Source organism: Mya arenaria, chromosome 6 (assembly GCF_026914265.1).
Source record: "Mya arenaria isolate MELC-2E11 chromosome 6, ASM2691426v1".
In the NCBI taxonomy this organism is placed as follows: Eukaryota; Metazoa; Mollusca; class Bivalvia; order Myida; family Myidae; genus Mya; species Mya arenaria.
In genome coordinates, this window is record NC_069127.1 from 9,414,409 (window position 1) to 9,440,084 (window position 25,676).

Genomic DNA, 25,676 nt, shown 5'->3' on the forward strand with positions numbered 1-25,676 from the left:
GGAATATAGAGGCGAATCCAACAAAACGTCCCAGGGTGTTGACCTGTGCTTTGGTAAAACTACATGTCACATATGTTTATATCTTAAGCTATTATTTTAGTTAGTAAATCACACAAGGTATATTTAGCACGCATTGTTATGCTCATCAGATGCAATATGTTAAACCAAATTTAGCATAAATTGTATCGTTCTCCACTGAGTTGTTGATTTATTCTTGCACGTGTCACTTATCAATTAAGTATGTTTTCGACATCGCTCCAGTCACATACTATATTGAAAATATTTGCATCCACCTCGTCAGATAACCCACGCAGCCCTTCTACATTGTAAGGCGTGTTAGTAAAAGCCTTCACATATACAGTCTTTACACTTTTGTCAAGTTTTAATAGCAAGGCTTCGTCTGCGTAACAATTCACTAAAGCAGCATCTAATATGTCATCACTTATAAGGGCGTGGTATCTTTCTGGAATGTGGTTCCGAATTCGTTTGTATGGCTTTCTTGAGAACTCTTCGCCATCTACCTCTAGCACCGGGACAAAATGGTCGCTGGAATTCTGAATGTACACTGCTCGACCCCTTAAATTACCACCAATGAGGCCTAACGGTTTGTATTCTAACCAACGCCACTGTTCCTTACTGCCATACTGTGAATAAACATACACAACGCTTCTGGTGAGAGTTGCAAAAGCAAATATCTCCACTTCTGTTCCCCAAGTGTTTTCGGAGGCCATCATTGACGTGTCTAGATATCTGGAAACCGAATCACGTGTAATGCCTTTCATTAGAGTTTCGTTTTCTTTCATGAAGTCAACAATCGCTTGCCTTATCAAGCTATGGTGTGTTTGTACGCCAAAAACTAAATAACTGAATGTTCTAAACAAACAATTGCCATCCCCACGCATGTTTACAGTTTTAGTAGGTTTGGCGTCTCGTCGTATATATTTGTCTGGACCGGATGCATACGTGTTTTTGACTGCCGACTTAAATACACTCGAGATTTGTTCCTGCCATTCTTGATTAGATGGTCTGAATTGAAATGGTTGGGGTTCTTGATTAGTAGATTCTGTAGAATTGGTAGGTTGTGTTGCAACATCTTCTCGCGATACTCTTCTCTTTTTTGGAGGGAGATTGCAGTCGTCAGATTTATCGTTTCTTTTTGCAGGTCTTTCAAACGCTTTCTCGTTTGCTTGGGTTCCTGTTTCTTTGTTTATTAGACTGTGGTCATCTTTTGGACCTTCAGTTGGTCGCTTTTCTGTGTTATCTGTAGCAGCATCGTCATTACTCTGCCTATAGCGATTCAGTCTGTTCCCACTTACACTTGTTTTCATTCCTTCTAGGAAATAAGTGCCTTTTCCAGTTACTTTTGTTATTTTGAATGGTCCTTTCCATTTTAGACCCAATTTCCCTCCTTTTCTCGTCAATTTTCTGGTGTTATGAAGAAGGACTTGGTCGCCGACTTCAAAACCTGCTGTATCGTCTTTAGGTAGTGAAGAATCGTAATATTTCTTCTGCTTCGATTGTGCCGTTTTAATATTGGACGATGCTTCTTTTCTGTTGCACGACAGTTTAATGAACGAGTCTATTCTTTCCTTTAGTGACAATTCAGAGTCTTGGTTATCATCCGATTGCATTGCTAAGTCTAGTTCTATTGGTAAGCGTGCGTGCCTTCCAAACACAAGATAGAATGGTGTTTGTTTCGTCGACTCATGTTTAGACGTTCTATAGGCAAACAGTACGTATGGTAACTTAATGTCCCAATTTTTCTGCGACAAATCTACACTGTGCACAAGCATATCGCACAAAGTCCTGTTAAATCTTTCAGTATGTCCTCCTGTTTGTGGGTGATATGCTGATGCAATTCTATGTTCTATCCCAAACTGCTTGCAAAACTTTTCATTCAAGTCGTTGCAGAATTCTCTCCCCTGATCCGTTATTAATACGCTGGGGCAACCATGTGTCGTGACAAACTTTGTGAATACTGATAGTACAGTTTCAGATGACTTGTCTGGAATCCCTTCTGCCTCTACCCATTTTGTCAAATATTCTGTTATAACGACAATGTACTTGTTTCCTGAAATGTATAAATGTAAGCATTTTACAATACTTATTTTAATCAACGATGCATTGTCAAAGACAATACTAGTATATCCCCAGCCGATAGATGTTTCTTTTCAAGTTTGAGTTTGCATAGAAACTAGAATTTCATTCTGCATGTCTACGGGCCAGCATCGCAGTTTTAAGATGTTGCATAAAAATTCCCTCATGCATATAGGATATCCTCTAGAAAAGCACTTCTAATGACCTCTGTTATCTTTACCTTTAACTGGAGACCTGGTTGATGCGTGCGACACTAGATCTCATGGTAGTTAACATTTGTGTGAAGTTATAGTAAAAAAAATCTCTTCATGCAGTTACCAGATATGCCCTGCACAAGCATTTATCAGTGATCTCTAAGAAGACCTTTACCTTTGACCCATAAACCCAGTTCATGCGCGCAGAACTAGAACTCATGGAGGTGATCACTTGTGTGAAGTTTTTACAGAAATTCCTCCATTTTCATTCAAATTGGAGTTATGGTCCGTAAAAATCAGGACGGACACATGCACGCACATATAGCGAACATCAAAACCTGGCGACTAAGGGTCGAGTTCACCGAAGGTGGGCTCGACAAAAATGGAAGGAAAATAAAAAAGCACTACTCTGTTTCTTAATAATATCTTTCTCAAGTTTACAGTTGATATGTTCTATACAAACTACTTTAAGAAAAAAATCCCCCATTCATTTCGCTTGAAAATTGCAAATTGCTAGTCAAATGCTATAACTCTTAAAAAAAATAATTGAAATCTGGCCAATAGTCTTCAAGAAATAGCCCGGAAACAAAATTTGGACGGACGGACAGACGGGACAGACGGACGGAGGGCAATCCTATCTCGGTTACACCGGTAGGGGAGTTCCATAAAAAAATTCAATGTACTTTTGGAGATATAGTGGAATCCAGTTAGGTTAAAGATGTGTTGAATGTTTTTTAAAGCAGACAGACAGACGGACGCAAAAACGAAAAAAATAAATAAATAAAAAGACGTGCATAATCTCCATATTGCCCTTTATCACTATTCCAAGTTTCATGAATTTTTTTTAAGTATTTTGAAGATATCGCGGGATCCAGATTTTCGGACGGACGGACGGACAGACGGACGGACGGACAGACTGACGGAGGGCATTCCTATAGTCCTCGTAGGGGACTAATAAGCCTGATCATATTTGACTGACAGGTCATAAACAGCTGGTACATTGACATATCAGCTGGCAACCGTCGACGGCGTTTAAGTTACAGAACTATCAAAATTTAATTTAATAAACTATGGTTTTCCCGTAAAAATACAGAACTATCAAAATTTAATTTAATAAACTATGGTTTTCCCGTAAAAATACGACATATATTTACAGTGCTTAAAAAGAAATGCAGTTGCTTTCGCACATGGCCCTGTTTCACATGGGCGGTCGCTTTGCTTGTAACTAATCGTAAACTGCGTAAAATCTATTTCAGTTTACCACCACTCAACAGGTGCATTACCGATACGTCTCTACCGCTCCAGTAACTAAAAATCTCAAGTTAAACTGACTACAATGTATTACAACGTTTCAAATGAGTACGGTGGTACAGAGGTGAAATACCCAGTAGGTTGTTTTCCACCATCATTTAGCATTAACTTCACCGTCAAACCACGTGAAGACTGGACATGGTGATTTTATCAATATAAGTATATTGTAACTTAGCAAACTGATCCTTATAGAAATATGAGTCGCATCATTACTTTTATGCATAATAGTGACTAAAAATGAGCAGTGCAACCGTTGGTACTATGTGAAGGGCGTTTTCTATGTGTAGGGGAGATGTAAAATTATGACCCCCAGTCACAGTTTATGACCGGGGGCACAATATTATGACTCTGCCTCACACAGAAAATAACCCTCATATAGTGGTTTGTGTGAGACTCATTTTCCTATGTGTGGAGGAGTCGTAATATTATGACCCCCGGTCACAGTATTATGACCCCCCGGTCATAGTATTATGACCCCCGGTCACAGTATTATGACCCCCGGTCATAGTATTATGACCCCCGGTCATAGTATTATGACCCCCAGTCATAGTATTATTACGGGGGTCATAACATTATTATGCCCTGTGGTGCCGCATAGCGGTGTTGCCGCATAAAGGTGGTCGGACTCGTTTATGCGGTGATTTTCAACGCATATAGAGGGTGACCACCTTTATGCGGCGACATGCCACGCATAAAACAACTAGATATGTGTCCATAGGACACTGGTGCACCCCTACATGATGCTTAGTAACATGTTATATCATTTGATCTTTAGCGCATATTAAGTTTGTCTTAAAAAGGTTGTTGTGCTCAAGCATGAAGAAAACTAATAAATAAATAGCAAAGTTTTAGTCACTTTTGGGAAATTTCAAACTTTAAAGTCCCATAAGGCTTTTATTTTTATGTTAAAAATGGGTTTAACATTTGTCTAAATAGGGAATGTCAACAATAAAACGTAAAGAAACACTCACTTTTAATTATCCTACATGTAAACATATAGTAAAAAGAATTAAGGGAGGTAATAAAATATTTTGTTTTCCTTATAATGCTTATTGGATATACAAATCTGTTAAAAAGCTTTAAGAAAACAGTTATTTCTTATATAATTTAACTTGAAAAATATATAATTTCTTTAGTATACTTTAGTCACAAAAATAGTGGCAGCCACTCCAAACACAAAGGCCTTATGAGGCTTTAAATTTGAAGGTCAAGGTCATTCAGAGGCCAAGGTTATCTTCATATTAATTTTTTGAAGGTCCAGTTCAAAGCTTTGTTGTGTTCAAATATGAAATTAATAAGTATATTAATACCAAAATTATTACTTCACAAATATTTCCTTATATAATGTATAGTGAATAAAACAACAAAGGGCCATAATTCTGCTAAGACTAAACGCAGCAAAAATTCCTGTCTGTACGATCATCAACATATTAAGGTTGATCATCTGTGAAAGTTTGAACAAAATCCCCCAAGCGGTGTAGGAGGAGTTGCGTTCACAATTTTTTTTCCATATATAATGTATAGTGAATAAAACATCAAAAGGCCATAATTTTGCTAAAACCAATCACAGCCAAAATTCCTGTCTTTACGATCATCTACACATTAAGGTTGATCATCTGTGAAAGTTTGAACAAAATCCACCAAGCGGTGTAGGAGAAGTTGCGTTCACAATTTTTTTCCCTATATAATGTATAGTGAATAAAATATGCCCCCACTTAAGATGGAATGACCTTCGGAACTTAAGACTTTTTCAGAGGAAGAGAGAGTGAGTACATAAAACTAGATCCTGGTCTGGTTGAAACTTCATAGAAGTAACTAGTAATTATCGTTTATGTTTTAATGGGTTTCTTTATGCGGCGAAAGGGGGCCTTTCTGCCGCCTAAACATGCCCTCTGCATGCGTTGAAAATCGCCGCATAATTTTGTTTGACCATCTTTATGCAGCAACACCGCTATGCGGCACCACAATGCCCCGACATATATTGTCTACGAGTCAAAGTCACCAGGGTCTACCAAAGCAGCCCAACAAACCGACAGACAAAACTTACCCTGATAAGAGGTTTCTAGAGGACCTATAAGGTCCATGCCCACTTGCTTGAAAGCCTCGGCGGGAACTGTGATAGGTCGCAGTGGCTTCTTTGCTTTCTTCAGGTTCACCTTTCTTTGACAGTTGTCGCAGTTCTGTATAAACGTGTGTACATCTTCGAAACATCCTTTCCAGTAAAACCTAGTCGAAATCTTTTCCCATCTGAAACAAAGCAAACATAACTATTAGTCCAGATAAGTTACCAAAATACAGTCAACCTTGCCTTAGCGACTCACTGATTTAGACAACTTCCTGCCGTATACGACCCTGTTTACGACCGCCTGACGTAAAAAAATCTATATAAAGTCACTGACTGAATTAAAAGACTCCCTGTCTGACGCCACAAACGACCGTAATGTTTGCACCCCGTGATGATAATATGGCTTAATTAAACGAATTTCATGCATTTTTCAGTCATTAACATATAGCGCTTCGGATCTTGGATTTCTTACCAGCGTGTTAACTTTACTGTGTGCTATGGCAAAAATGTTTATTTTTCTCTTTTATTATCTGAGTTAAGTCAATTTAACCATAACTTCTAATATGTCCAAAATTGGACGATCTGTGGATGCACGAGTTCATTTTATATAATCCGTACGAACAACTTTTCTTGTGAGAAAATCGAATTGGAGCTACCAACCTAATTAAAATTTCGAAATTTCAAAATCCCTGCTCCTTTTAGTATTACCAAACAATAATAAAATATGATGGAAATATAATCTCATATAAACCTATCCATTACCCGATGAATAAACGCGGGATTTGAAAACTCAACCGATGTGCAGTAATATGATATCACGGCAGACAAAATGGCTTGCAAAACAAGTAAAAAGGAATTAGACAAATAATAATGCAAATACGTATACATATTCTAAATAGGGAATATCTTATATCAATTTAAATACCATAATCCAAGAAAAAGACAGGCATCAGGATTTACAAGAACAAATAATAAATTGAAACACTTGACGTTAGTGGACCTGAATTAAAAGACTCCCAGTCATACGTGACCTTTTTGTTAAGGTCTCACGGAAAGTCACCTATTACAAGTTTCACTGTAGTATCATTACTAAAAATAAAGCTAGCCATGGATGCACCTGAGACAAGTTGAAATCCAATACATGTTGTTCTAAATGTTCTAAATGACGATAGAATTATTAGAATTAGTTTTGAGTTTACATAAGCAACTTTCAATGACTGTGGCGTAGTGGTATAATGGAAGAATGCGGAACACTACACATGTTATGATCATGGGTTCGATCCTCATAAGTGCACAGATACAACCTTTTCCTTTTCGGCGGAATTCAAATACTTTCCTGGCATTCTTATAGTTTACTTGGAGGATACTGTCTACTTATTATGTGTACTCGGACCTTATTTGAATTATACATGCAAAATCGAGATAAGTGAGGTTCTCGTGATTTAGATTTTTACATAACATTACTAAATACAAACTATGTAATTCTTTCCAAAAATGAAATAACAAGAGCTGTCACTGTAAGAGACAAATGCCCCCCTAGCACATTGACCTTAATTTGACCTTTGACCTTGAAGGATGACCTTGACCTTGAAATGTTTGAACTCAAAATTTGCAATTCTGTGAAGTTTGATTCAAATCCATTCAATAGTAAAGAAGTTATGGCTGAGACACGAAAAAATTGAACTTTGACCTTTAAGTGTGACCTTGACCTTGGACCTGGGGGACCCGAGAGTTGGATGCGACACACCGTCTCATGGTGCTTTACAATTCTGTGAAGTTTGATTCAAATCCATTCAATAGTAAAGAAGTTATGGCCAAGACACGAAAGATTTGAACTTTGACCTTTAAGTGTGACCTTGACCTTGGACCTGGGGAACTGAGAGTTGGACGCGACACACCTTCTCATGGTGCTTTACAATTCTGTGAAGTTTGATTCGAATCCATTCAACAGTTAAGAAGTTATGACGAAGACACGAAACGGGACGGACGGACGGACGAACGAACGAACGGACGAACGGACAGACAGTGCAATCACTATATGCCTCCCACTTTGTGTGGGGGGGGGGGGGGCATAAAAAAAACTTCCTCACTTGAGGTTCGAACCCACAACCGCTATCGTCATAGATCTGAACGATACCACTGGGCCAGCGACTCTATATGAGAAATTAATATCTGTAATTTCATTAAGTACAGAGCATTTTAGAGGACAATTAAATTAAAGTGAATATGCTAATGCATCAAGTAAATAAAATACTTATCAAAACAATAACATTTACCTGGAGTCATCCGATCATTACACCCCTATTTATTGACAATAAACTCGTATCTCATAATCAGCTTTTTTAAACGGACTATACTTTAATATTGCACACTGCATATCAAAATAAACCAGTATCATTTACTATTGGCATGAAAAGCGGACAATATATAGACAAAACACTTTATTTCAGTTTTATCTAATAATGGAATGATCCAAAGACCTGTTCACCTATATTATAAACTTTAAAATCAAGTACCGTTATATATTCTTTACCTTTTTCAGTATAATGGTTTTGTCAGCGAAAACCAAAATATTGCGTTCGGACTGTTCTCACAATATATTTACAGTTATTATAATCGAAAATTAATCATAACTGATACAAAGATCTAGAGCTTAATGTTAGTTTGTAAAACGACTCATCTGATACGCCTTATTTATACATACATGACTGTTTTAAAGCATGAAATAACTTTGAGAGTATCCCCTGCCTGTCGGTTGTTCGCTCTCAGTGTCCGTGTCCGTCATAATCCGTACAAGTCTAATAACAAGATAGTTGTCTCGTTATAACGAGATACTTAGTCGTTTTTACGAGATATTTATCTCGTTATTACGAGTTCAGTCACGTTTTGACGCTTTTGTTATTCAGCTTTCGTACTAATTTAAATAATCTTAAATGTCATATCTAACACAGGCTCACAGGAATCACAAGTTCCTTTTTGGTCATGATAATGAAATCATTATATCAAACTTACGTTTTTGAAACTCCCAAATGTCCTCCGTGATCTGATGCATGCATGCTCTGAATGATGTCATCTGTCTTCCCTTTCTTAACAACTTGCAAACGTTTTGATGAGCTGGTTTTCTTATAATACAACCCGTCATCAAAAATAAAAGGTTTGCACTTTCTACGAAAATTCCTCTTTTTGTTCTTGTCTTTTACAGAAACGGGATACTTCCCATTTTTTACAAACTCTACAACATCTGTGTAATCTTTCTCGTCCATGCTGCAAGGTTGGACTGACTGCTTACCACAGACCTTTATATATACACGCGTTTACGTAGAACTGCTTTCGGTGTCGCTGTCGTTTTCTTTGATGTTGAACGAGCGGCTTTTCTGAGGTAAATCAAAGGAACTATTTTTAGAAATGATGCAGTCTGCATAAAACATAAAAAACACCGCTCAGTGACATCATGGACTTTGATGTAAGTCATGGCACGAACAGTGACTGCTTAAATAGCTCCTCAAAGCCTTGCATTTTTAACACATTCGTTTTAAGCAATGCCTCCACGGTATGAACAAAGGCTATCTAACGTCAGATGAAGTAGAACAATGTTGTCTTTGAAGTTGAATCATATACAGCTACGTTAAAGCGACTTATGTATATTGTATTACATTGATGATAATTTAAATGAAATTCAAATGGAAGCAATTTTATATTTCATTTCAATAGATGTAGACACAGCAGCTTCTGCAGCAGTAACATGCAGCGGCTCCAGAAGCAAAAACAACAACAACAAATATAAAAGCCATAGAAACACGACAGTGACTTGAATTGATATAGATATGTTAGTAACAGGCTAAGTGGGGGGGGGGGGTCAATATTTTACAGATAAAATCGGGGGGTCATTATTTTATAAGGGGAGTCAGTATTTTATAGAAAATGGTCATTATTTTATATAAAATAATGACCGGGGGGTCATTATTCTATGGGGGTCACTTTACAACGTTACACCGGATACAAGCTGAATCGGGGAGGTGATGCGGAATAAGTCTGGTTGTCGGGCCACCTTAAACTGATGCTGTACCCTTGTTATACGACGGCCACACTTGCCTCTTTGGTCGTATAATGTCAAATGTTGTAGTGGTTATAAGGTCATCCAAGAACTTTCAGAACAGTACCCATGGTTCAAATTGCATTGCCGTAGCTTCAAATAAGATAAAATAAGTTGGTCAAAAGGTCAAGTGTAGCTCACCCGAAGACGACATTGATATTTGTTTGCAAAACTGCCCACATGGCCTAACGTTCGTTGCCGCAGCTTCAGATATAAGAAAGAATGCCAAAAGGTCACAATCAATGCCATTCATACACAGCATTGATGTGTTTCAAAAACTGTACATGGTCCAAATTTAATTGCTGTAACTTCAAAAATAAGAAAGTCAATCAAAAGGTCACAGTCAATGTCATTTAAGCAAAACATTGATATACATGTATTTGTTTTCAAAACTGCACACATGGTTCAAATTACATTCCTGAATTTAAAAAAGTAGGTCAAAAGGTCACAGAAAATATGTTCCTAGGACAACACTAAACCCTACGGCGTGCTCAGTTTTATCCCCAAGCGGATAATTTGAATAAACTTGATTGAGGATCAAAAGTTTTTCTTATTTAAGGATATAGGAAAGTTGTGACCCCCGGGGCTGGGCCAGTTTTGACACAGGGACACGATTCGAAAAAACTTGATAAAGGACTACTATATTATTGATACTAAGATACAAAAAATCTCAAGGGTCTGGGTCCAACGATTTCAGACAAGACTATGTCAATAAATGTCCCTAGATATAAGTCTAAAGGACACTTGTGAAGCCCATAGAGAAATAATATTATCAAAGAGTCCCCTATATAAGTCTTTAGGTCAAGTGGCGTGGCGATTTTTGTCTCCAGATGTTTGGAGGTCTCCTGTATGCATATACAAACACACCATCAAGTGTCTGGACCTACCGGTTTCATAAACGCAGATTTTCAAAGTTTATCTAATATACGTCTAAAGGAAACTTGTTAACCCCGGGACGGGCCGGCTTTGAACAAAGTTGATTTAGTACTACTATATGATGCTACATGCAAAATATCCAGGGTCTGGGCCTAGCGGTTTAAGACAATAATATTTTCAAAGATTTCCCTATATACGTATGTAAGAAACTTGTGACCCCGGGGCGGGGACATCTTTGACCACGAGGACATAATATGAACAACCTTGGTAGAGAAACACTAGTCATTGTAACACACCACATGTGTAAGCTCTTGACGTCATGGTTTTGTCTCGAAATTTTAAAGGGCCTTCCTTTCGGTTGCCATGGCAACCAGAGTTCTTTGAAATATTTAGAAAGGGCTCCTGATTTCATCTCAATTAGCCAGGCGGTTTAAGAGGAGATGTTGTTTGAAACAATCGGAGTGCTCAGGTGAGCTTAAACCACTACATGTTGGTCGTTTCTACTTCAATCTCTTTGGCTTTGCTAGTCACCTACTGTTGGGGGTAACACCCACCAGTTTGACGAGGGATACGGTGACATGGGTAGAGCCATAATGCAACGAATGGGCGCGGGCATACTACATCGACATTACAAATAAAAGAAAACATATATTTCTCATCAGCCTGTGGCTTATATTGTAATGTAAGAGAACTCACATGAGTATATTATAAAACAATGTAGGCCCCTAGATCGACATCATAGAAAGATTTATAGGAAGTGTCTTGTTTATTAGTGACAGTTGTTATTCATTACACAATAGAAAATGAACGTCGGATAATAAATCCATTAGTACATGGCCAGACATTATGAAATTGATTTCTGGTTTATGATAACAAAAATCCAAACGCCGTGAAAACACAGATATACATTTTGGGGAATGACAGCCGAAAAACAATAATTCAAAACATGTTATTGTTAAAATGACCGTTATTGTTGTATAATATTCTAGTTGTACGTAAATGGACCTCTTGTCAACGACCGTATCGTGCGATCGAATGCTCCCATCCATTATCATTGGTCACAGTGTAATGAAGGTTTGAACTTTTGAAACAAAAGATTGACTGGAAAAAATACTCTAGGCTTGTTTAGATTTAAAAGTTTTAATTTCATTTTCGAAAATGGTAATCGCCGCCGGAGTTTTGCGTTCAAAGAACAAATGGGAAACAAAAAATGCTTGTACCCAGTAAACACAATAAATAGGCCATCAATAAAATCTGGCGTGTTCACCATAAAGAAACAGACTATTATTACACAACAAAACATGTTATGTACGCCTAAAACAGTAACATTAACGCATCCTTATGTACAGTTCATGGTTATGTGAGTCATTGGTCGCGTTTTTGATTGCAAGTCATTCGGTCTTGTTGAAGAGAAGTCCTGGTATTTGACCAACGGTGACGTCGGTTCCGTTTGAGCTCCTGTTACTGTCAGAGAACTCGAACGTTACCCCTTCAACGACGTCCACCCGGCTTCCGTCTACGCCCTTGCAACAGGGGCTACCCTTGATTATCACCATCACGGTAAAAATACGGCGGGGCGGTATCCTCACAGGCCGTGCGAATGTGACGTCATACGTGCGCCGGATAGTGTCCGTCGTCACAGTTACATCATTACTGCGGACCTGTTCCTTCATGTCGTCGAAGAGGTAAAGTTTCAGTTTGTAGGTCTCCGTCCCGGAAGCGCTGCCGTATATTTCGATGCCGTATAGTACGATAGGGCTGGAACATGAGAAAGAAATGGCGTCCGGCGGTCCGTTCTGTTTCCACTGTCCGTCGTATGTACGGAACCGGTTCACCCTTGAAATGTTTGGGCTCCGCGGAGTCGTAAGCGGAATGGCTTCCATTACCTGCGGGGAGGATTGCTTCCGCTTTGAGGGTGGAACTCTCAACATCTGGCGTGATTCGACGTATTCAGCCGTCGTCATTTCCACTTTCTTTCCCTGTCGTGTATTTCGCTTCTGTTCACCTAGCGGTTTTCTGTTCTTTAATCTATTCCTTTCATTGCGATTAAACTTTCTAGACAAGTGTCTCTCTTCTCCGTGAAAGTACTGGAATATAGCGACGGCTTCGTCTTCCGAAAGGATGTCGCGAAAAGACACTTTTTGAGTAAAGTACGTCACGTCCATCGTCGGGAACCGAATGTGGTACACAATTTCTCCGAGAGCTACGCGCCTGTTGGCGTCTGTAGGTTGAAGCTTCCGACGGCGGCACTCAGCGGTCGCCCAGCCAATCATGATCTCAAACACAAGCTCTTCCTCTGCCTTGAGATTGTCAGACTTTATTACGGCGGTCACACATTCCGAGCACAGGTCGGTAAACCCGTGCGTGCGCAGAACGTCATATCCGCCGGCGTGGATGAACTTTAGGCATTTATCGAACAGCCCCGTCTCCTGGAACCTGTGCGCCTGCTCCAGGATGCGGCAGGCGTTTCCGACCGACATATGTTGGTCGAGAAACTTGAAGCAGAGCCGCGAGAGGCCGTTCACCTCGAGGCGGCGGGCCGCGTGAAGCAGGGAACCCACGTTCTCACCGTGGATGTCCACGTGTTCCGTGTACATGTACCTGGAACAATAGTTTGTCTCTCTTAGAATTAAATTCTTCGTTTATTTATTTATAAACATATACAAATATATAGATTATTAATTGTAAAATCCCTCAAACCAATTCACGAACAGTAATTAATTGATTTCGTTTAAAGAGGCGTTATATTTGCAACTTTTTTATTTTTTATTTAATGATTTTTTTCTGGTCTTAAATGTATAGATTTTTACTTATTCGAATATCACTTACAAGTAACTAATTCAAAAGTGACCATGTTTGTATCATTTAACTCACGTAAGAACGTCTTTAAAAGTCTCAGATGAAATATCCGGGATGCTGACGGCGAGGTTCGTCTTCACCTCATGCGTATTGAACAAGCGATGCAAGGCGGGACTTCGGGCCATCATTACGTAACGGTGGGCCGCCATCTCTGTCTGGCCGTCCCCAAGCAGAAATATGACGTCACACGCGACCTCGTTCTGCAGCATATAGTCGCTTGCCTCGATGAGCGTTCGGCCGTCCTGCCAGTCGTCCTGACCAGTGGAGGAGTAGTCCAGCTGCTATAAAGGAAAATGAATAAATTTAGTTATACTGTAAGCAAGATAACGTATATAAGAAAAAAAGTTGTTAATTAACAAATCATTGATTACAAAGAAGGCTGAAACGGTGTGGCCGTTGGGTCATAAACACTTTAATTACACCAAAAACACATTAACCCTGACTGCAAAATTCGTTATGTAAATATCCGATGAAATGAAGTTCTTCATATTTTTGCTAAATATTCTGCCAATTAATTATGGTTCCTCTCTCTCGCTCCCCACCCATACTTGGCGCCTACATGTACATTACAAAACTCACCATGTTCGCCATTTCTCGTTATCCTACTTTATCTCGGAGTACATTTAGTCCAAACTCATCCAATAAACAAATTGGAAGGCACAAAAAGCATGCTTTCCGTTTAAGTATTTAATTTATAATTATAATTGATTGTTGCATAATATGAATGCTTTTGTTCCGGAGTAATATTCTGACTTGATTTTTCAAATGTAGAGTGTCTTATTACAGTGACTGGAGTTGAATATTTGAACAGGAATCAGTCGATGAGACTTCACTATCTAGCTTATAGAATTCAGCAGCATCCTTTGGCGGACTTTTGATTTAATTTTCATGAATAGATGCCGCATTGATTTGTGATCGATCAGTCCGCCGCGTCTTCAGAACAGCGGAAATGGCGCCGTGCAACGGACAGGGTGTCGGGCGGCCATGAATGGAGAGATTTGTTGGTCATATGACATATTGTATACATGCATTGTTGCTAACTTGTTGAACGAACATCAATATCCATCTCCGTTTGTTTATTGGAAAAAATATTGCATGTCTAAAAGCATTTGCTTTTAAATAAACACCAACTTAATTTATCGTTTACTTAGTAAAAGTTAGTGTTTATTTTCGGTCTTCTACACTATTAAGTCGGTCGGACAGGCGCAGCTCGGCGCCAAGTTAATGGTTTAGAAGACCAGATATTATTGCTAACTTCTTTGGTTTTCTGCGCGAAATATCTATATACTAGCCGGTACTCGTACGAGAGCTTCTAAATAAAACACTCTATATAACCAGTTAATGACTACATTGAATTTTGGCTTTTTTTTCGTCAGAATTCATTATATCTTATAAATTACGAGATTTATATTATTAGCGCCTCAAAACTATGGCGTACCCAGTGGCTCAAAAGTTGAACAAAAATGTAATTACAGCTGTACACTTACAGCTTCCGTTGTATTTGAAAGCTACAGCTGTAATGTCATAGCGCAGTAGCTGTATTTTACTGCTGTAACTATAACACAAAAACAACAACAGTGAGTACATATGTAGCTAAATATATAGCTTTAAAATAAAACAACCTATTGTGAATGTGTTGTAGCTGTATTTTGGCACCCAAAGTATAACTACGATGTATTTTATAGCCGTGTAGCTTTACCTTGGAATATAACAACGGTTATAAACTACAGCTATAGGTATGAATATACGACTGTAGCTATACTTTGAAACAACAGCTAGACATAACAGCGATATGTATGAATAGGTCAAATTGTAGCATTTGAGCCACTTGGCGAGCAATACCAAACAAGATATGAGTAGTTTAGATATATGTACTTTTACAATCTTGTTATGGTCCCTCTATGACTATTGTAAAGCAGGACAGTAAACTTGTAGGTACATTCTTATTTATTCCTACTGCCAAATCTGCCCGAAAGGCGACGAGAAAAAATCTAAAAGCATCAACCCTTCACATAAAATTGGTGATCGCTTACACTTTCTAAATGTAAGTCCTTTCCCAATCTATCAACAACACAGCCTATGAGATTCTATATCATTTAATTATTTTTGCTTGCTCTGTATTTTTGTTGTCACAATAGTTAATAAGCATTTTTCAAATACAACGTTGTTGCAGTTGTTTCTGTGGGTGTTGTAGTGACTCCGAATGGAGGCATATAGTATTCATACTGTCCGTCCGGCCGTTACTATCGTGTCTCAGTTGTAACTTACTCAGTTTATTTGAATTTCAATCAAAGATATGTATAGCAGCATAGCATTGGGCATAGCATTTGCGTTCTCGCCTTGAAGACCATAGTCACAATAAGCCCAATAAGTGTTCGTATCTAAACTTACTTTCAATCGGATTTGATTCAAAATCAGGGAAATATACAGCTGCATGGGAATGTGTGACGCGCATAGAATTTGTGCTGCCGCCTCTAATGTCAAGGTCCTGTTTAGCGGTTAATGAAGCTTGATAGGTATACCATATTAACAATTTAGGTCTGAATTGTTATTTTGTCATTTCCGATCTTCAGACTTTGACAGCAGAACGGGAAGGTGTATGATGTTCATGGCATTCGTGCTCTTGCCTGAAAGGCACCGATCGGGTAGTCAATAAGCTGTTAGGGATTTCATAGTTTTTATAATCCTGACTCCGCTGTAACGCCAAGGAGTTGATTACTTTATAGGGATTCAAAGTAATAATTCTTGCCTCAGCTGTGACGCGCATGGCATTCGTGTTCTTGCCTCAAAGGCAAAGGTCAAGGAGTTACAGGATAGGGATTCAGTTATAGATCTTGACCCGGCTGTGACTTTTAATCAATTATCTAACTAAGCATAATTGTAAAGCAGCATGGTAAGGTGTGTCGCGCTTATCAGGGATTCCATGTGATTGTGCCTCAACTCTCACCCAAGAGGTTGTGTTCACCACAAGCGATACTTTCTCATCGCCTCTTAAACAGGACACCAGTTTTTACCTTGGAAACAGACTTGAGAGTGATTCACTGAAGCTATCAGCCGTCTACACAATAAAGCTTAAATAAACAAGAGATGTTTGTCAAACATTATGCCCTTCTGAGCGCCATGTTGTCAGGATTATATGGACAATTGAATGAACTATGCATGGACCGAAATGACAGCTGGTTTTTCACTGACATTGAATGCCGTTGAGGCAGTTTTAAGATAATGACCATTCAAAGTGTGAGGAAAGAGTGTATTATGACCATGACCTTTGACCTCAAAATCCATAGGAGTCATCAGTTGGTCACAAAAAATCTAAATGTCAAGTTTGAGGGCCATGAATGCAGGCATTGACAAGTTATCACACAAAATATTTTTTTGTTCAAGGTCACTGTGACCTTGACATTTGACCACATCACCCCTAAAATCATAAGGGGTCATCTACAGATCAGACGCAACATCAAATCAAGTTTGAGAGCCATGGGTGCAGGCATTGTCGAGTTATCACTCGAAACATTTTCGCATTCAAGGTCACTATAAACTTGACCTTTGACACGATGATTCCTAAAATCAAAAAGAGTCATCTTATGGTCAGGCCCATGTCAAGTTTGATGATTATAGGTTCAGGCATTGTTGAGATATCACAGGTAGAAGATTTGTTCACTTTTTTGCGTTAAATACAACTGTGTCCTTGACCTTGGCCCAATGACCCCCAAAACCAAGAGGGGTCAGACCAATCCTTCATGTCAAGTTTGATGACCATAGGTCCAGGAATTGTTGACTTTGCTTTCAAGGTCACTGTGACCTTGACCTTTGACCCCTAAAATCAATAGGGTCTTCTACTGATCAGGCTCAACTTCCAAGCCAAGTTTGAGGGCCATGGGTGCAGGCATTGCTGAGTTATCATTCGGACAACCTTTTACCATTCAAGATCACTGTGACCTTGACCTTTGGCCCGATGACCCCCCAAAACAAAAGGGGTCATCTACTGCTCAGGCCCAACCTCCATGTCAAGTATGAGGGCCATAGGAGCAGGCATTGTCGAGTTATCACACGGACAACCTTTTACCATTCAAGATCTCTGTGACCTTGACTTTGGCCCGATGACCCCCCCAAAAATAGGGGTCATCTATTGGTCAGGCCCAACCTCCATGTCAAGTATGAGGGCCATGGGTGCAGGCTATGTCAATTATCACAAGAACAACCTTTTACCATTCAAGATCCCTGTGACCTTGACCTTTGGCCCAATGACCCTCAAAGCCATAGGGGTCATCTACTGGTCAGGCCCAACCTCCATGTCAAGTATGAGGGCCATGGGTGCAGGCATTGTCAAGTTATCACTCGGCTACCATTTACCATTCAAGATAACTGTGACCTTGACCTTTGGCCCAATAACCCCCAAAGCCATAGGGGTCATCTACTGGTCAGGCCCAACCTCCTTGTCAAGTATGAGGGCCATGGGTGCAGGCATTGTCGAGTTATCACACAGACAACCTTTTACCATTCAAAGTCACTGTGACCTTGACCTTTGGCCCGATGACCCCCCAAAACAATAGGGGTCATCTACTGGTCAGACTCAACTTCCATATCAAGTTTGATGACCATACGTCCAGGAATTGTTGAGTTATCACTCGGACAAGCTTTGGTCTACCGACGGACCGACATGCCTGTGCAAAGCAATATACCCCTCTTCTTCGAAAGGGGGCATAATAATGAAGGTATAATCTTACACAAAATAACTCAAAGCAAGAATAAAGTTCATACTTTTTTTTATTTTACACTGACAGTTTAGTTTTATCCAGTCATGAATGTTATACGTAATCATGCAAACTGTATTGCCATACACTAATATTGGGGACTGATATTCCGGAAAGATTCATCTTTTGCAGAACTAAGGCCACGCTTATCTGATGTTTCATTTGAAAGATTTAACCCACACGTTTTGAGAAAATGAAAGTGTTTTTTAAAGCAACCACTATTTAATTTACCTGAAAAAGACTAAACAAAATTCAGTCCGATGTCATATTTTGACACACTATAATGTCATGAGGCTTTTTTCAATGATGTTTTTTCAAACATCGCAAAATGCATGTCTCTGGCAATACTGAGAGGGCTGAAACAGTTGGATATAATGAGTAATCTTTCGAATTACATTTAGAAGGTAGAAAAAAGGATAATTATTCAAGATTGTGATTCTAAATATGAAGACCATATAAAAAATGGACGTCCTTTCTTCAGATTCAGTTTTGGAACTAAATAATAAAATGGTTTATATTGGTCACTCACTCCTATTTCTTTCAGCCAATTGGTCAAACAAAACATCGATTTGGCGTGGTCTTAAGTATTCATGTGGCCTTAAGTATTCATTTTGAAAACAAAAGCAATAAGAACGCATGTTATGTTGTTTTACCTGAACAAGACGTAGAAATTATATATTATATCTTTTTATATATTTGAATAAAATGCTACATTTCAGCAATGACACAATAAAAATGTTGGACAAAATAGACTCCAGCTACATGTAGCTTACTGTAAAATTGGCCTATTAAGCATGATAATGTGGGAAATATTTGTCAACATAAGCTCAAGTGCATGCCATATAGTAAATCTTTGTTCTTAATATAACGTGAATAATAAGTAAGGTACAAAACAAAAGTCACAAATCATAAATACATTGTTCAACATGTTTAAAGCACAATGCAGTCCAGAGAGAGAACGAGGGCTGGATGGGTCTGATGGATGATTGGGTCAGCAATTGTGCAGACCTCACAGGATGTAATGCCTGAACAACCGGGGTAACCTACAACCTTTCCCTACTACGACTTCTGTTCCGTTTGCCGACGCTTTTTAACATCATAATTATAAACACGAGCCATGTCTGAGAACAGTTAAAGAAACAACATGGTTTATCATGATACAATTACATTTGAAACGATTTATCTAAAAAAATAAGTACTGCCGGATGTCAATATATTTCAATTCTCTGCCAATACCAAGGAATACACTCTTAATTAATTTAATTCTTTGAAAATCAAAATTAAAACACTGACAGTTTACATGTTTCTCCTTAAAGCTGCACTCACAGATTGAACGTTTCAACACCTATTTATGCATGGAAACCAGTGAAATAAGACTGCCAACAAAAAATCAGATCGCAGATTTTCATATCAAAGTTCAAAATTGATGTTTTATGCATTTTTCTTAAACCGTTAGTAACACTTTTAGCTATAAAACATTCATTTTCGAATGAAAACATGAAAATCTGGGATCTGATCTTTTGTCAGCAGTCTTATATCACTCGTTTGCAGATATTTACGCAAAAATTGGCTCATTCCATGACAAAAAATAAATAAAAAAAGTTGTCAAAACGGTAAAGCTGTGAGAGTGCAGTTTTAAACAACACAAAATGTTTCCAAATGGTATGTTAAACCTGCCACCTTACCCACAGCGTGAAACAATGCTTACCCACAGCGTGAAACAATGTCACATTTTCAGTGTAAAGGATACTGACTTCAAGAGTTGTTGTCTGCTCCGTGATGTAACTAAGTTGTTCCTCTACCTGTTTCAAGCTCTCGCCTGCAGCCGCCTGGTTTTTCCGTAATAATGCCTCCGCATCATCAAGATTGTACTCTAGCATGATGTTGGCCTAAAAAATGGTTTCATTCAGTGAAAGTTATTGCAGTTGTTATATTTTAACATTTTTTTCCTAACATTTTTTAGATTATATAGCCTAGAGAGGTGCATTCAGTCTAGGTAAGTGTTTATTAGTATGTATTAATCACTTGAAACATGGTAAGGTAAGGGTGACCACTTTTATTTGATAAACGCATATTACCAAACAGTAAATTTATATAACTTTGGACACTTAGTTTTTTATGATGCATAATAAATACCTTTGAAATCAGAATTTAAAATAATAAAGTTAATATTAATAGAAGTTAATATAATAAAGGAAACAAAATGGCAACATGGCATTTATCCTCTTTTTTTTAATGAATATTAACATTTTATAAAGAAATACATTTATTAAAAGAAGGCATGATTACAAAAAAGACAGCTATAAATTAACAAATAAGAGCTGCATACTCCAAGCCATAGGCAGACTTTGTCAGTGGGTGGAACCCGGGCCTTGGCGTACACCTGATCTGACAGCAGAAACCTTGTCTCCATAGCCTCACTGGAAGTCTGTAACACACAAACAACCTTGTTCATATGAAATCTTCTGATAACTAAAACTTACTACAATCCCAAAATAATTTCACCTATATATTTCTATTGTTCAAAAGCATCCAGAATCATTCGATATTGGATGCGTCAACTGTTGAGGTACTACATGTACTTTTTTCTGATGGTTGTTTTTCAAAGTGCATGCTCTTATTACCTTAAAATACTCTAACTGTAATGGATGACTTTAATAAGAAACCAAATAAACAACTTGTGGTTCTGGTACCTAACCCTACCTGTCCCTACTATTTCTATAATCCTCCCTTTATTTTTTTATAAAAAAAATGATTTAATAATTAGATAAAAAAGCTTTATACTGAACTTTAATGCCATTCCCTAATGATTGCAATAATGTTCTTACATAAAGCCTAAAAGAAACAACCTCTCTACCCTACCTTTTTTGGACAAGATGTAACCCTAACCACCATATTTTTAGCCATACAAGGGTTTTTCAAACGCTGTAAATCTTTGTGAATATATTGTAAGATGGGCGGATTTTAGAATTAGGTTAAACTGGCCAAAAGTTATTTCATCCACTAATACACACCAATGTTTTTAGAAAGGCATGTTAACACAGTATAAACAATGTGATTAGGTATTTTGATCTTATGCAATGACCTTAGAAACTAAACATTTCCACCATTTTCACCTCACTGATTTTATGGAAATTGTTAACTATTTACAATGTGTTTTTAAATAAACAAACATTTGAATTAAAACTTGAACCATTTTTGTATGAACCGTATATAATATAAAAGTTATCAAATTTATATGAAACAAGTAACAATGCAATGCGACGAAACCAGGTTTTCGATGATTGGCTAACATTGTTGTGTGATTCAGTTTAACTGTTTTATTTCTTTCTATTTTTAGTAACAGTGACCTTGACCCTAGGGACCAAAAAGCGAACACATGAAAGTCCTCAATAAACTCCTAAACGCTACTACATACCAAGTTTGGTCACGATATGTCAACCCTAACTAAAGTTATTTAGTTTCAACCATTTTTTTTTTATTCTACATTAAAAGTAAGTTTGACACTGCTCACCAAGGCTGTAATTGTATAATGAAAACATGATGAAAAGTGTAGTAAGTGACACAAATTTTTTACCTTGACTTTCAACGGAATGTACCTCAAAAAATTTCAAAGTAAGAGGGCCAAATGTTCTTAATATACACCGAGTTTGATGTCCATACATTGATCCAAACTGTAGTTATTTGCCGAAAAAGAAATATTTATATTTGGAATAGTGACCTTGACCTTGAATTAACAGACCCAAAAGAGATCCCAAGCCAGCTCTCTACGTGTTCTTAATACACAACAAGTTTGGTGTCCATATGATCCGTAACTTAAATAAATCTCTATTTTGAGTCCAGGTGACCTTGACATTTTACGGAATGGACCAACAAGCAGTCACAAGCGACCTCTCCACATCATATACTTATTATACACCAAGTTTGTTGTCCATAGAATGAACAAAACAAAAGTTATTCACTGGAAATTCCTAGTGTGACGAACACACGTCGGTCAGACTACCCACCCAACAACACACACCATTCTAATAACCTGGTATTTGTTGGAAACCTGGTTAAAAAAATAGCACAAGAACTTGTGCACACATTTGCATAAACATTCAATAACCTAAACATATTTCTACCCAACATTCAGTATGTTTGATGAAAACGTCACTAAAGTCTAATGTATCTTGAATATCATTTACCCTAGAAACCCAAATAATAATTAGTAAAATTAAAACTTTTTAAAAACAGGGGTATGTTTGATTTCTATCTGTCCCTTTCAAATCCGTGCCAATTTTTTTTTATACAAGATACACAATTTCTAAATGATGTTGTTATTTTCTTCAAGACCAAATAAAACGATATGACGTGTAATTTCTTACCTTTTTATTTTGCAAATGGGATATAATGTCTAGGGATTTAGTTATATCTGGTATCTGTGCCTTCAGTCTGAAACAATATCATCATAAAAAAGTGAGCATAACACCCAAATTCCTTCCTGTTACTGTATTTTCATACATATATAATAGAAATGTACTTTCAAAGGCAACAATATGAAAGTTTTAATATTATACTTTGGAAAATGCAAACATGATGGTGTTCAACCAAAGAGCCGTAAAGTAAAGTTTAGCAGTCAAACAAGGAATATTACGTAACAGAGTTCCGGGTCTTACTATAACTTTTACTATTATCTCATGCAACGTGTACCAAGTCTCATTTTAATAGCATGATGGTTCTGAGAAAGTCAGATGAGCAAAAAAAGAGCTAAATTTTGGGCATTACACCAAATGTTCTCTTCATTACTGTACTTTTATAGGTAGCTAAATAAATTCTACTTTCAAAGGCAACTATCTGATAGTTTTAAATGAGTGGAAACCTGATAAAATTACAACATTGAGTTTCACCTCTCTTTCTTTGTGTTCAGGTTGAGCTCCATGTACTTGTACTTGTTGTGGAGCTCATCGAGCTTCTTCAGAGCTGCCTCTGCATTCTCATCAGAGTTTTTCATGTAACTGTCCACATCCTCCTGAAATACACAAGGGATAAAGGGATTACCATGATTGTGAGCTAACCCTTGTAGCTAAGAGAGGAAACATCAATTCTAATGAGTTGGTAAAGACAAACAATACAGCCCATTATTGATAAGGCGCTCTTGAGTAACGGTATATATGAGTTAAATAAAATATTTTCATGACATAGAAGTGGATATTCAAAATTTTCTTGCTTTAATTCTTATATTTAACATTTTAAATTGCAGGCTTCAACACTTACGGTAGTCTGAGACTAATGTTTTTTTGGTTTGACTACTAGAAATTTTAAGTCAAACGTTACATTGGACTTCCAGGAAAAGAACTAAATTTATTTTTCAACAGCTTCAATCAAAGACTTTGATTCTGCTATAGCTGTGAATATCTGGTATACTAAGGGGAAGAGGGCAAGGACACCAAACTGCATGAAACTCAGAAAGACATAATAGTGTTCACTGTATGCAGTTAACCTTCAAGCACATGTATGAGTTTGGCTGACATTACCTTATCAAATACTGAATGTAACGTATTGACCACATTTAAAAGGGTCATCTTAGTACTTACGGTAAATTTTGCAAGTTTCTTTTTTTAACAATATCCCAGATGTTTATAAAAGTAAGTTAAGCATAATGGGTATTGAGTTACCATTGGAAATATGGCCGAATAAAATAAGATGTTTATTTAAACTGCCAATTACAGGTGTAATTTTCCACTGTGACATAAATAGCACATGGCCAAAAAGGAAAGTTCACTTAAGCATACAAATTCATGAAGAATAAAATTATTTCAGATTGAACTTTTACTTAAATCATTAGAAAAAATGCGAGGATGAGAATACAACGGATAAATTTGCTATGAAGTTTGTATCCAGCATAGGGTAAAAAATTTGCCAACTTTGCAAGCATCTGGGCAACAGGGCTTTCATGGTCCATGATTATAAAGAGGTTATAAGTAAAACAAACACTTGATTAATTTGCTGGATGACACTAGATTATCCTGCCATATTTCTGTGTTTCATACACTGGAACATCAATCTTTTTAATTCAAAAATAGGTACCCCCGCACCCAAACATTTATTGTTTTGTTAAAACAAATTTCGCAAGGCTGTATCATTAATGTAGATGTTGGAATTGAATCTTCGGTTCAAAACTCATGATTATTTATAAACATGCTGGAGCTGGAGGGCATTTACAAGTCATAGGGCTTGAGCAAATTTGTACATATTATTTAACTCTTAAAAATTTTCAAAGCTTCTTTATTCAGATTAGGCTATAACGATAATAAACATTGCCACTTTTTAACTTTGCCAAAGCCTGTTTAATAACTTTAGTGCTAAGGTAAGTTAAAGACTGACAGTTCAGACAAACATTAAAATACCCAAATGCCTAACTTAGTGATTGCAATGGCAAGATCACCGGAACACGCACGAGGAGAGCTGAATAAAATACAAAATACCCATGCTATAAGTCGTTACCAAGACATGTAAACACGTGTTTTGTCATGAAAATAATAGAATGTTGAAGTTCAGGTTGAACTGCCAAAAAAAATACTTGGCTCAATACTATCATACATATTTGGCAGGAAGATTATGAAGCTCAATAAGAATAAGCATGAACATTACCAGAAATACAGCTTTGGGGATTCCTAAATAGTTCTTATTTTCAATTTCCGTAGAAACCTGTGTTGACGCCATTTTGATCAAATTAACTCAACGAAAATGTAGCAGACAACAGTTTTAAGAAGTTTGCTTTTTCGGGCGCGAAGTGACTTGGGTTGGTAATGGGTGGTTCAGGGTAAGATTTATTTTATGTAGCAATGATGAACTTGTAAAAGCTCTTTATGAGGGTTCCCGCTCTAGCTCTGTTAACATGTCACTGACGCTACTGGTCCTTTAAAAGTCATGATTGACAAAGCGAGTTGGACCTTCTCGAGTTGCTTGGTAAGGGTGTCTGTATGTCGTGCCCATACGGTAGATGAATACTCTAAGGTTCGCCGAAGGTAAGTGCGGTAAGCATTTGCATTAGCTTTGGGTAGACTTAATGAGATGTTTCTTCTGATGAAGGACATGGGTGAGTTTGTCTTCTTAGTGATATTATTTACATGATTTGACCATGATAGGCCATGAGCGATAGATACTCCAAGGTATTTGAGTTCATAGAGAAGAAATGTTTCCATAGGTAATGAAATGAGTATGGGTGATGTTACGTTTAGTGGGTATATTAGTCAAACACATCAAGTTTACACAATGCTAAATGAATGCTGCTGCTTATGTTAAATTATGATTTCAGTCATGCTTACACACTGTTTGTTATTTACAACCACATTTAAGAGAAATTTTTACATTCATGGTCACACTCCTTTTCACGAAATCTTGTCAACCATTTTTTCAAGACACGTGCCGTTAAAAAAAACATC

The 25,676-nt window shown here is 37.6% G+C and overlaps 2 protein-coding genes across 2 annotated transcripts; both read right to left on the reverse strand.

The window, feature by feature from the left end:
* Positions 1–11,406: 11,406 nt before the first annotated feature.
* Positions 11,407–14,220, reverse strand: LOC128236379 (BTB/POZ domain-containing protein 3-like). The gene is made up of 3 exons (XM_052951226.1): positions 14,075–14,220; positions 13,511–13,776; positions 11,407–13,237 (listed from the first exon to the last, which is right to left on the reverse strand). The coding sequence occupies exons 1-3, from the start codon at positions 14,084–14,086 to the stop codon at positions 12,028–12,030; spliced, it is 1,488 nt and encodes a 495-aa protein (XP_052807186.1). The 5' UTR covers positions 14,087–14,220; the 3' UTR covers positions 11,407–12,027.
* A 4,024-nt stretch (positions 14,221–18,244) lies between these two features.
* Positions 18,245–24,979, reverse strand: LOC128239193 (prefoldin subunit 3-like). The gene is made up of 6 exons (XM_052955708.1): positions 24,883–24,979; positions 23,139–23,260; positions 22,617–22,683; positions 20,579–20,677; positions 20,000–20,138; positions 18,245–19,370 (listed from the first exon to the last, which is right to left on the reverse strand). The coding sequence occupies exons 1-6, from the start codon at positions 24,952–24,954 to the stop codon at positions 19,309–19,311; spliced, it is 561 nt and encodes a 186-aa protein (XP_052811668.1). The 5' UTR covers positions 24,955–24,979; the 3' UTR covers positions 18,245–19,308.
* Positions 24,980–25,676: the final 697 nt, after the last annotated feature.

Bases quoted from the DNA above. Each gene is read 5' to 3' on its own strand.
- LOC128236379 (XM_052951226.1), bottom strand. The intron at 13,238-13,510 runs GTGAGTTAAATG...CTATTGTTCCAG, and splicing joins ACTTTTAAAGACGTTCTTAC to GTACATGTACACGGAACACG.
- LOC128239193 (XM_052955708.1), bottom strand. From the start codon at position 24,954: ATGGCGTCAACACAGGTTTCTACGGAAATTGAAAATAAGAACTATTTA. The intron at 20,678-22,616 runs GTAAGAAATTAC...TGTGTGTTACAG, and splicing joins CCCATTTGCAAAATAAAAAG to ACTTCCAGTGAGGCTATGGA. The intron at 19,371-19,999 runs GTATCCTTTACA...AACTGTTCTCAG, and splicing joins GACAACAACTCTTGAAGTCA to ACATGGCTCGTGTTTATAAT.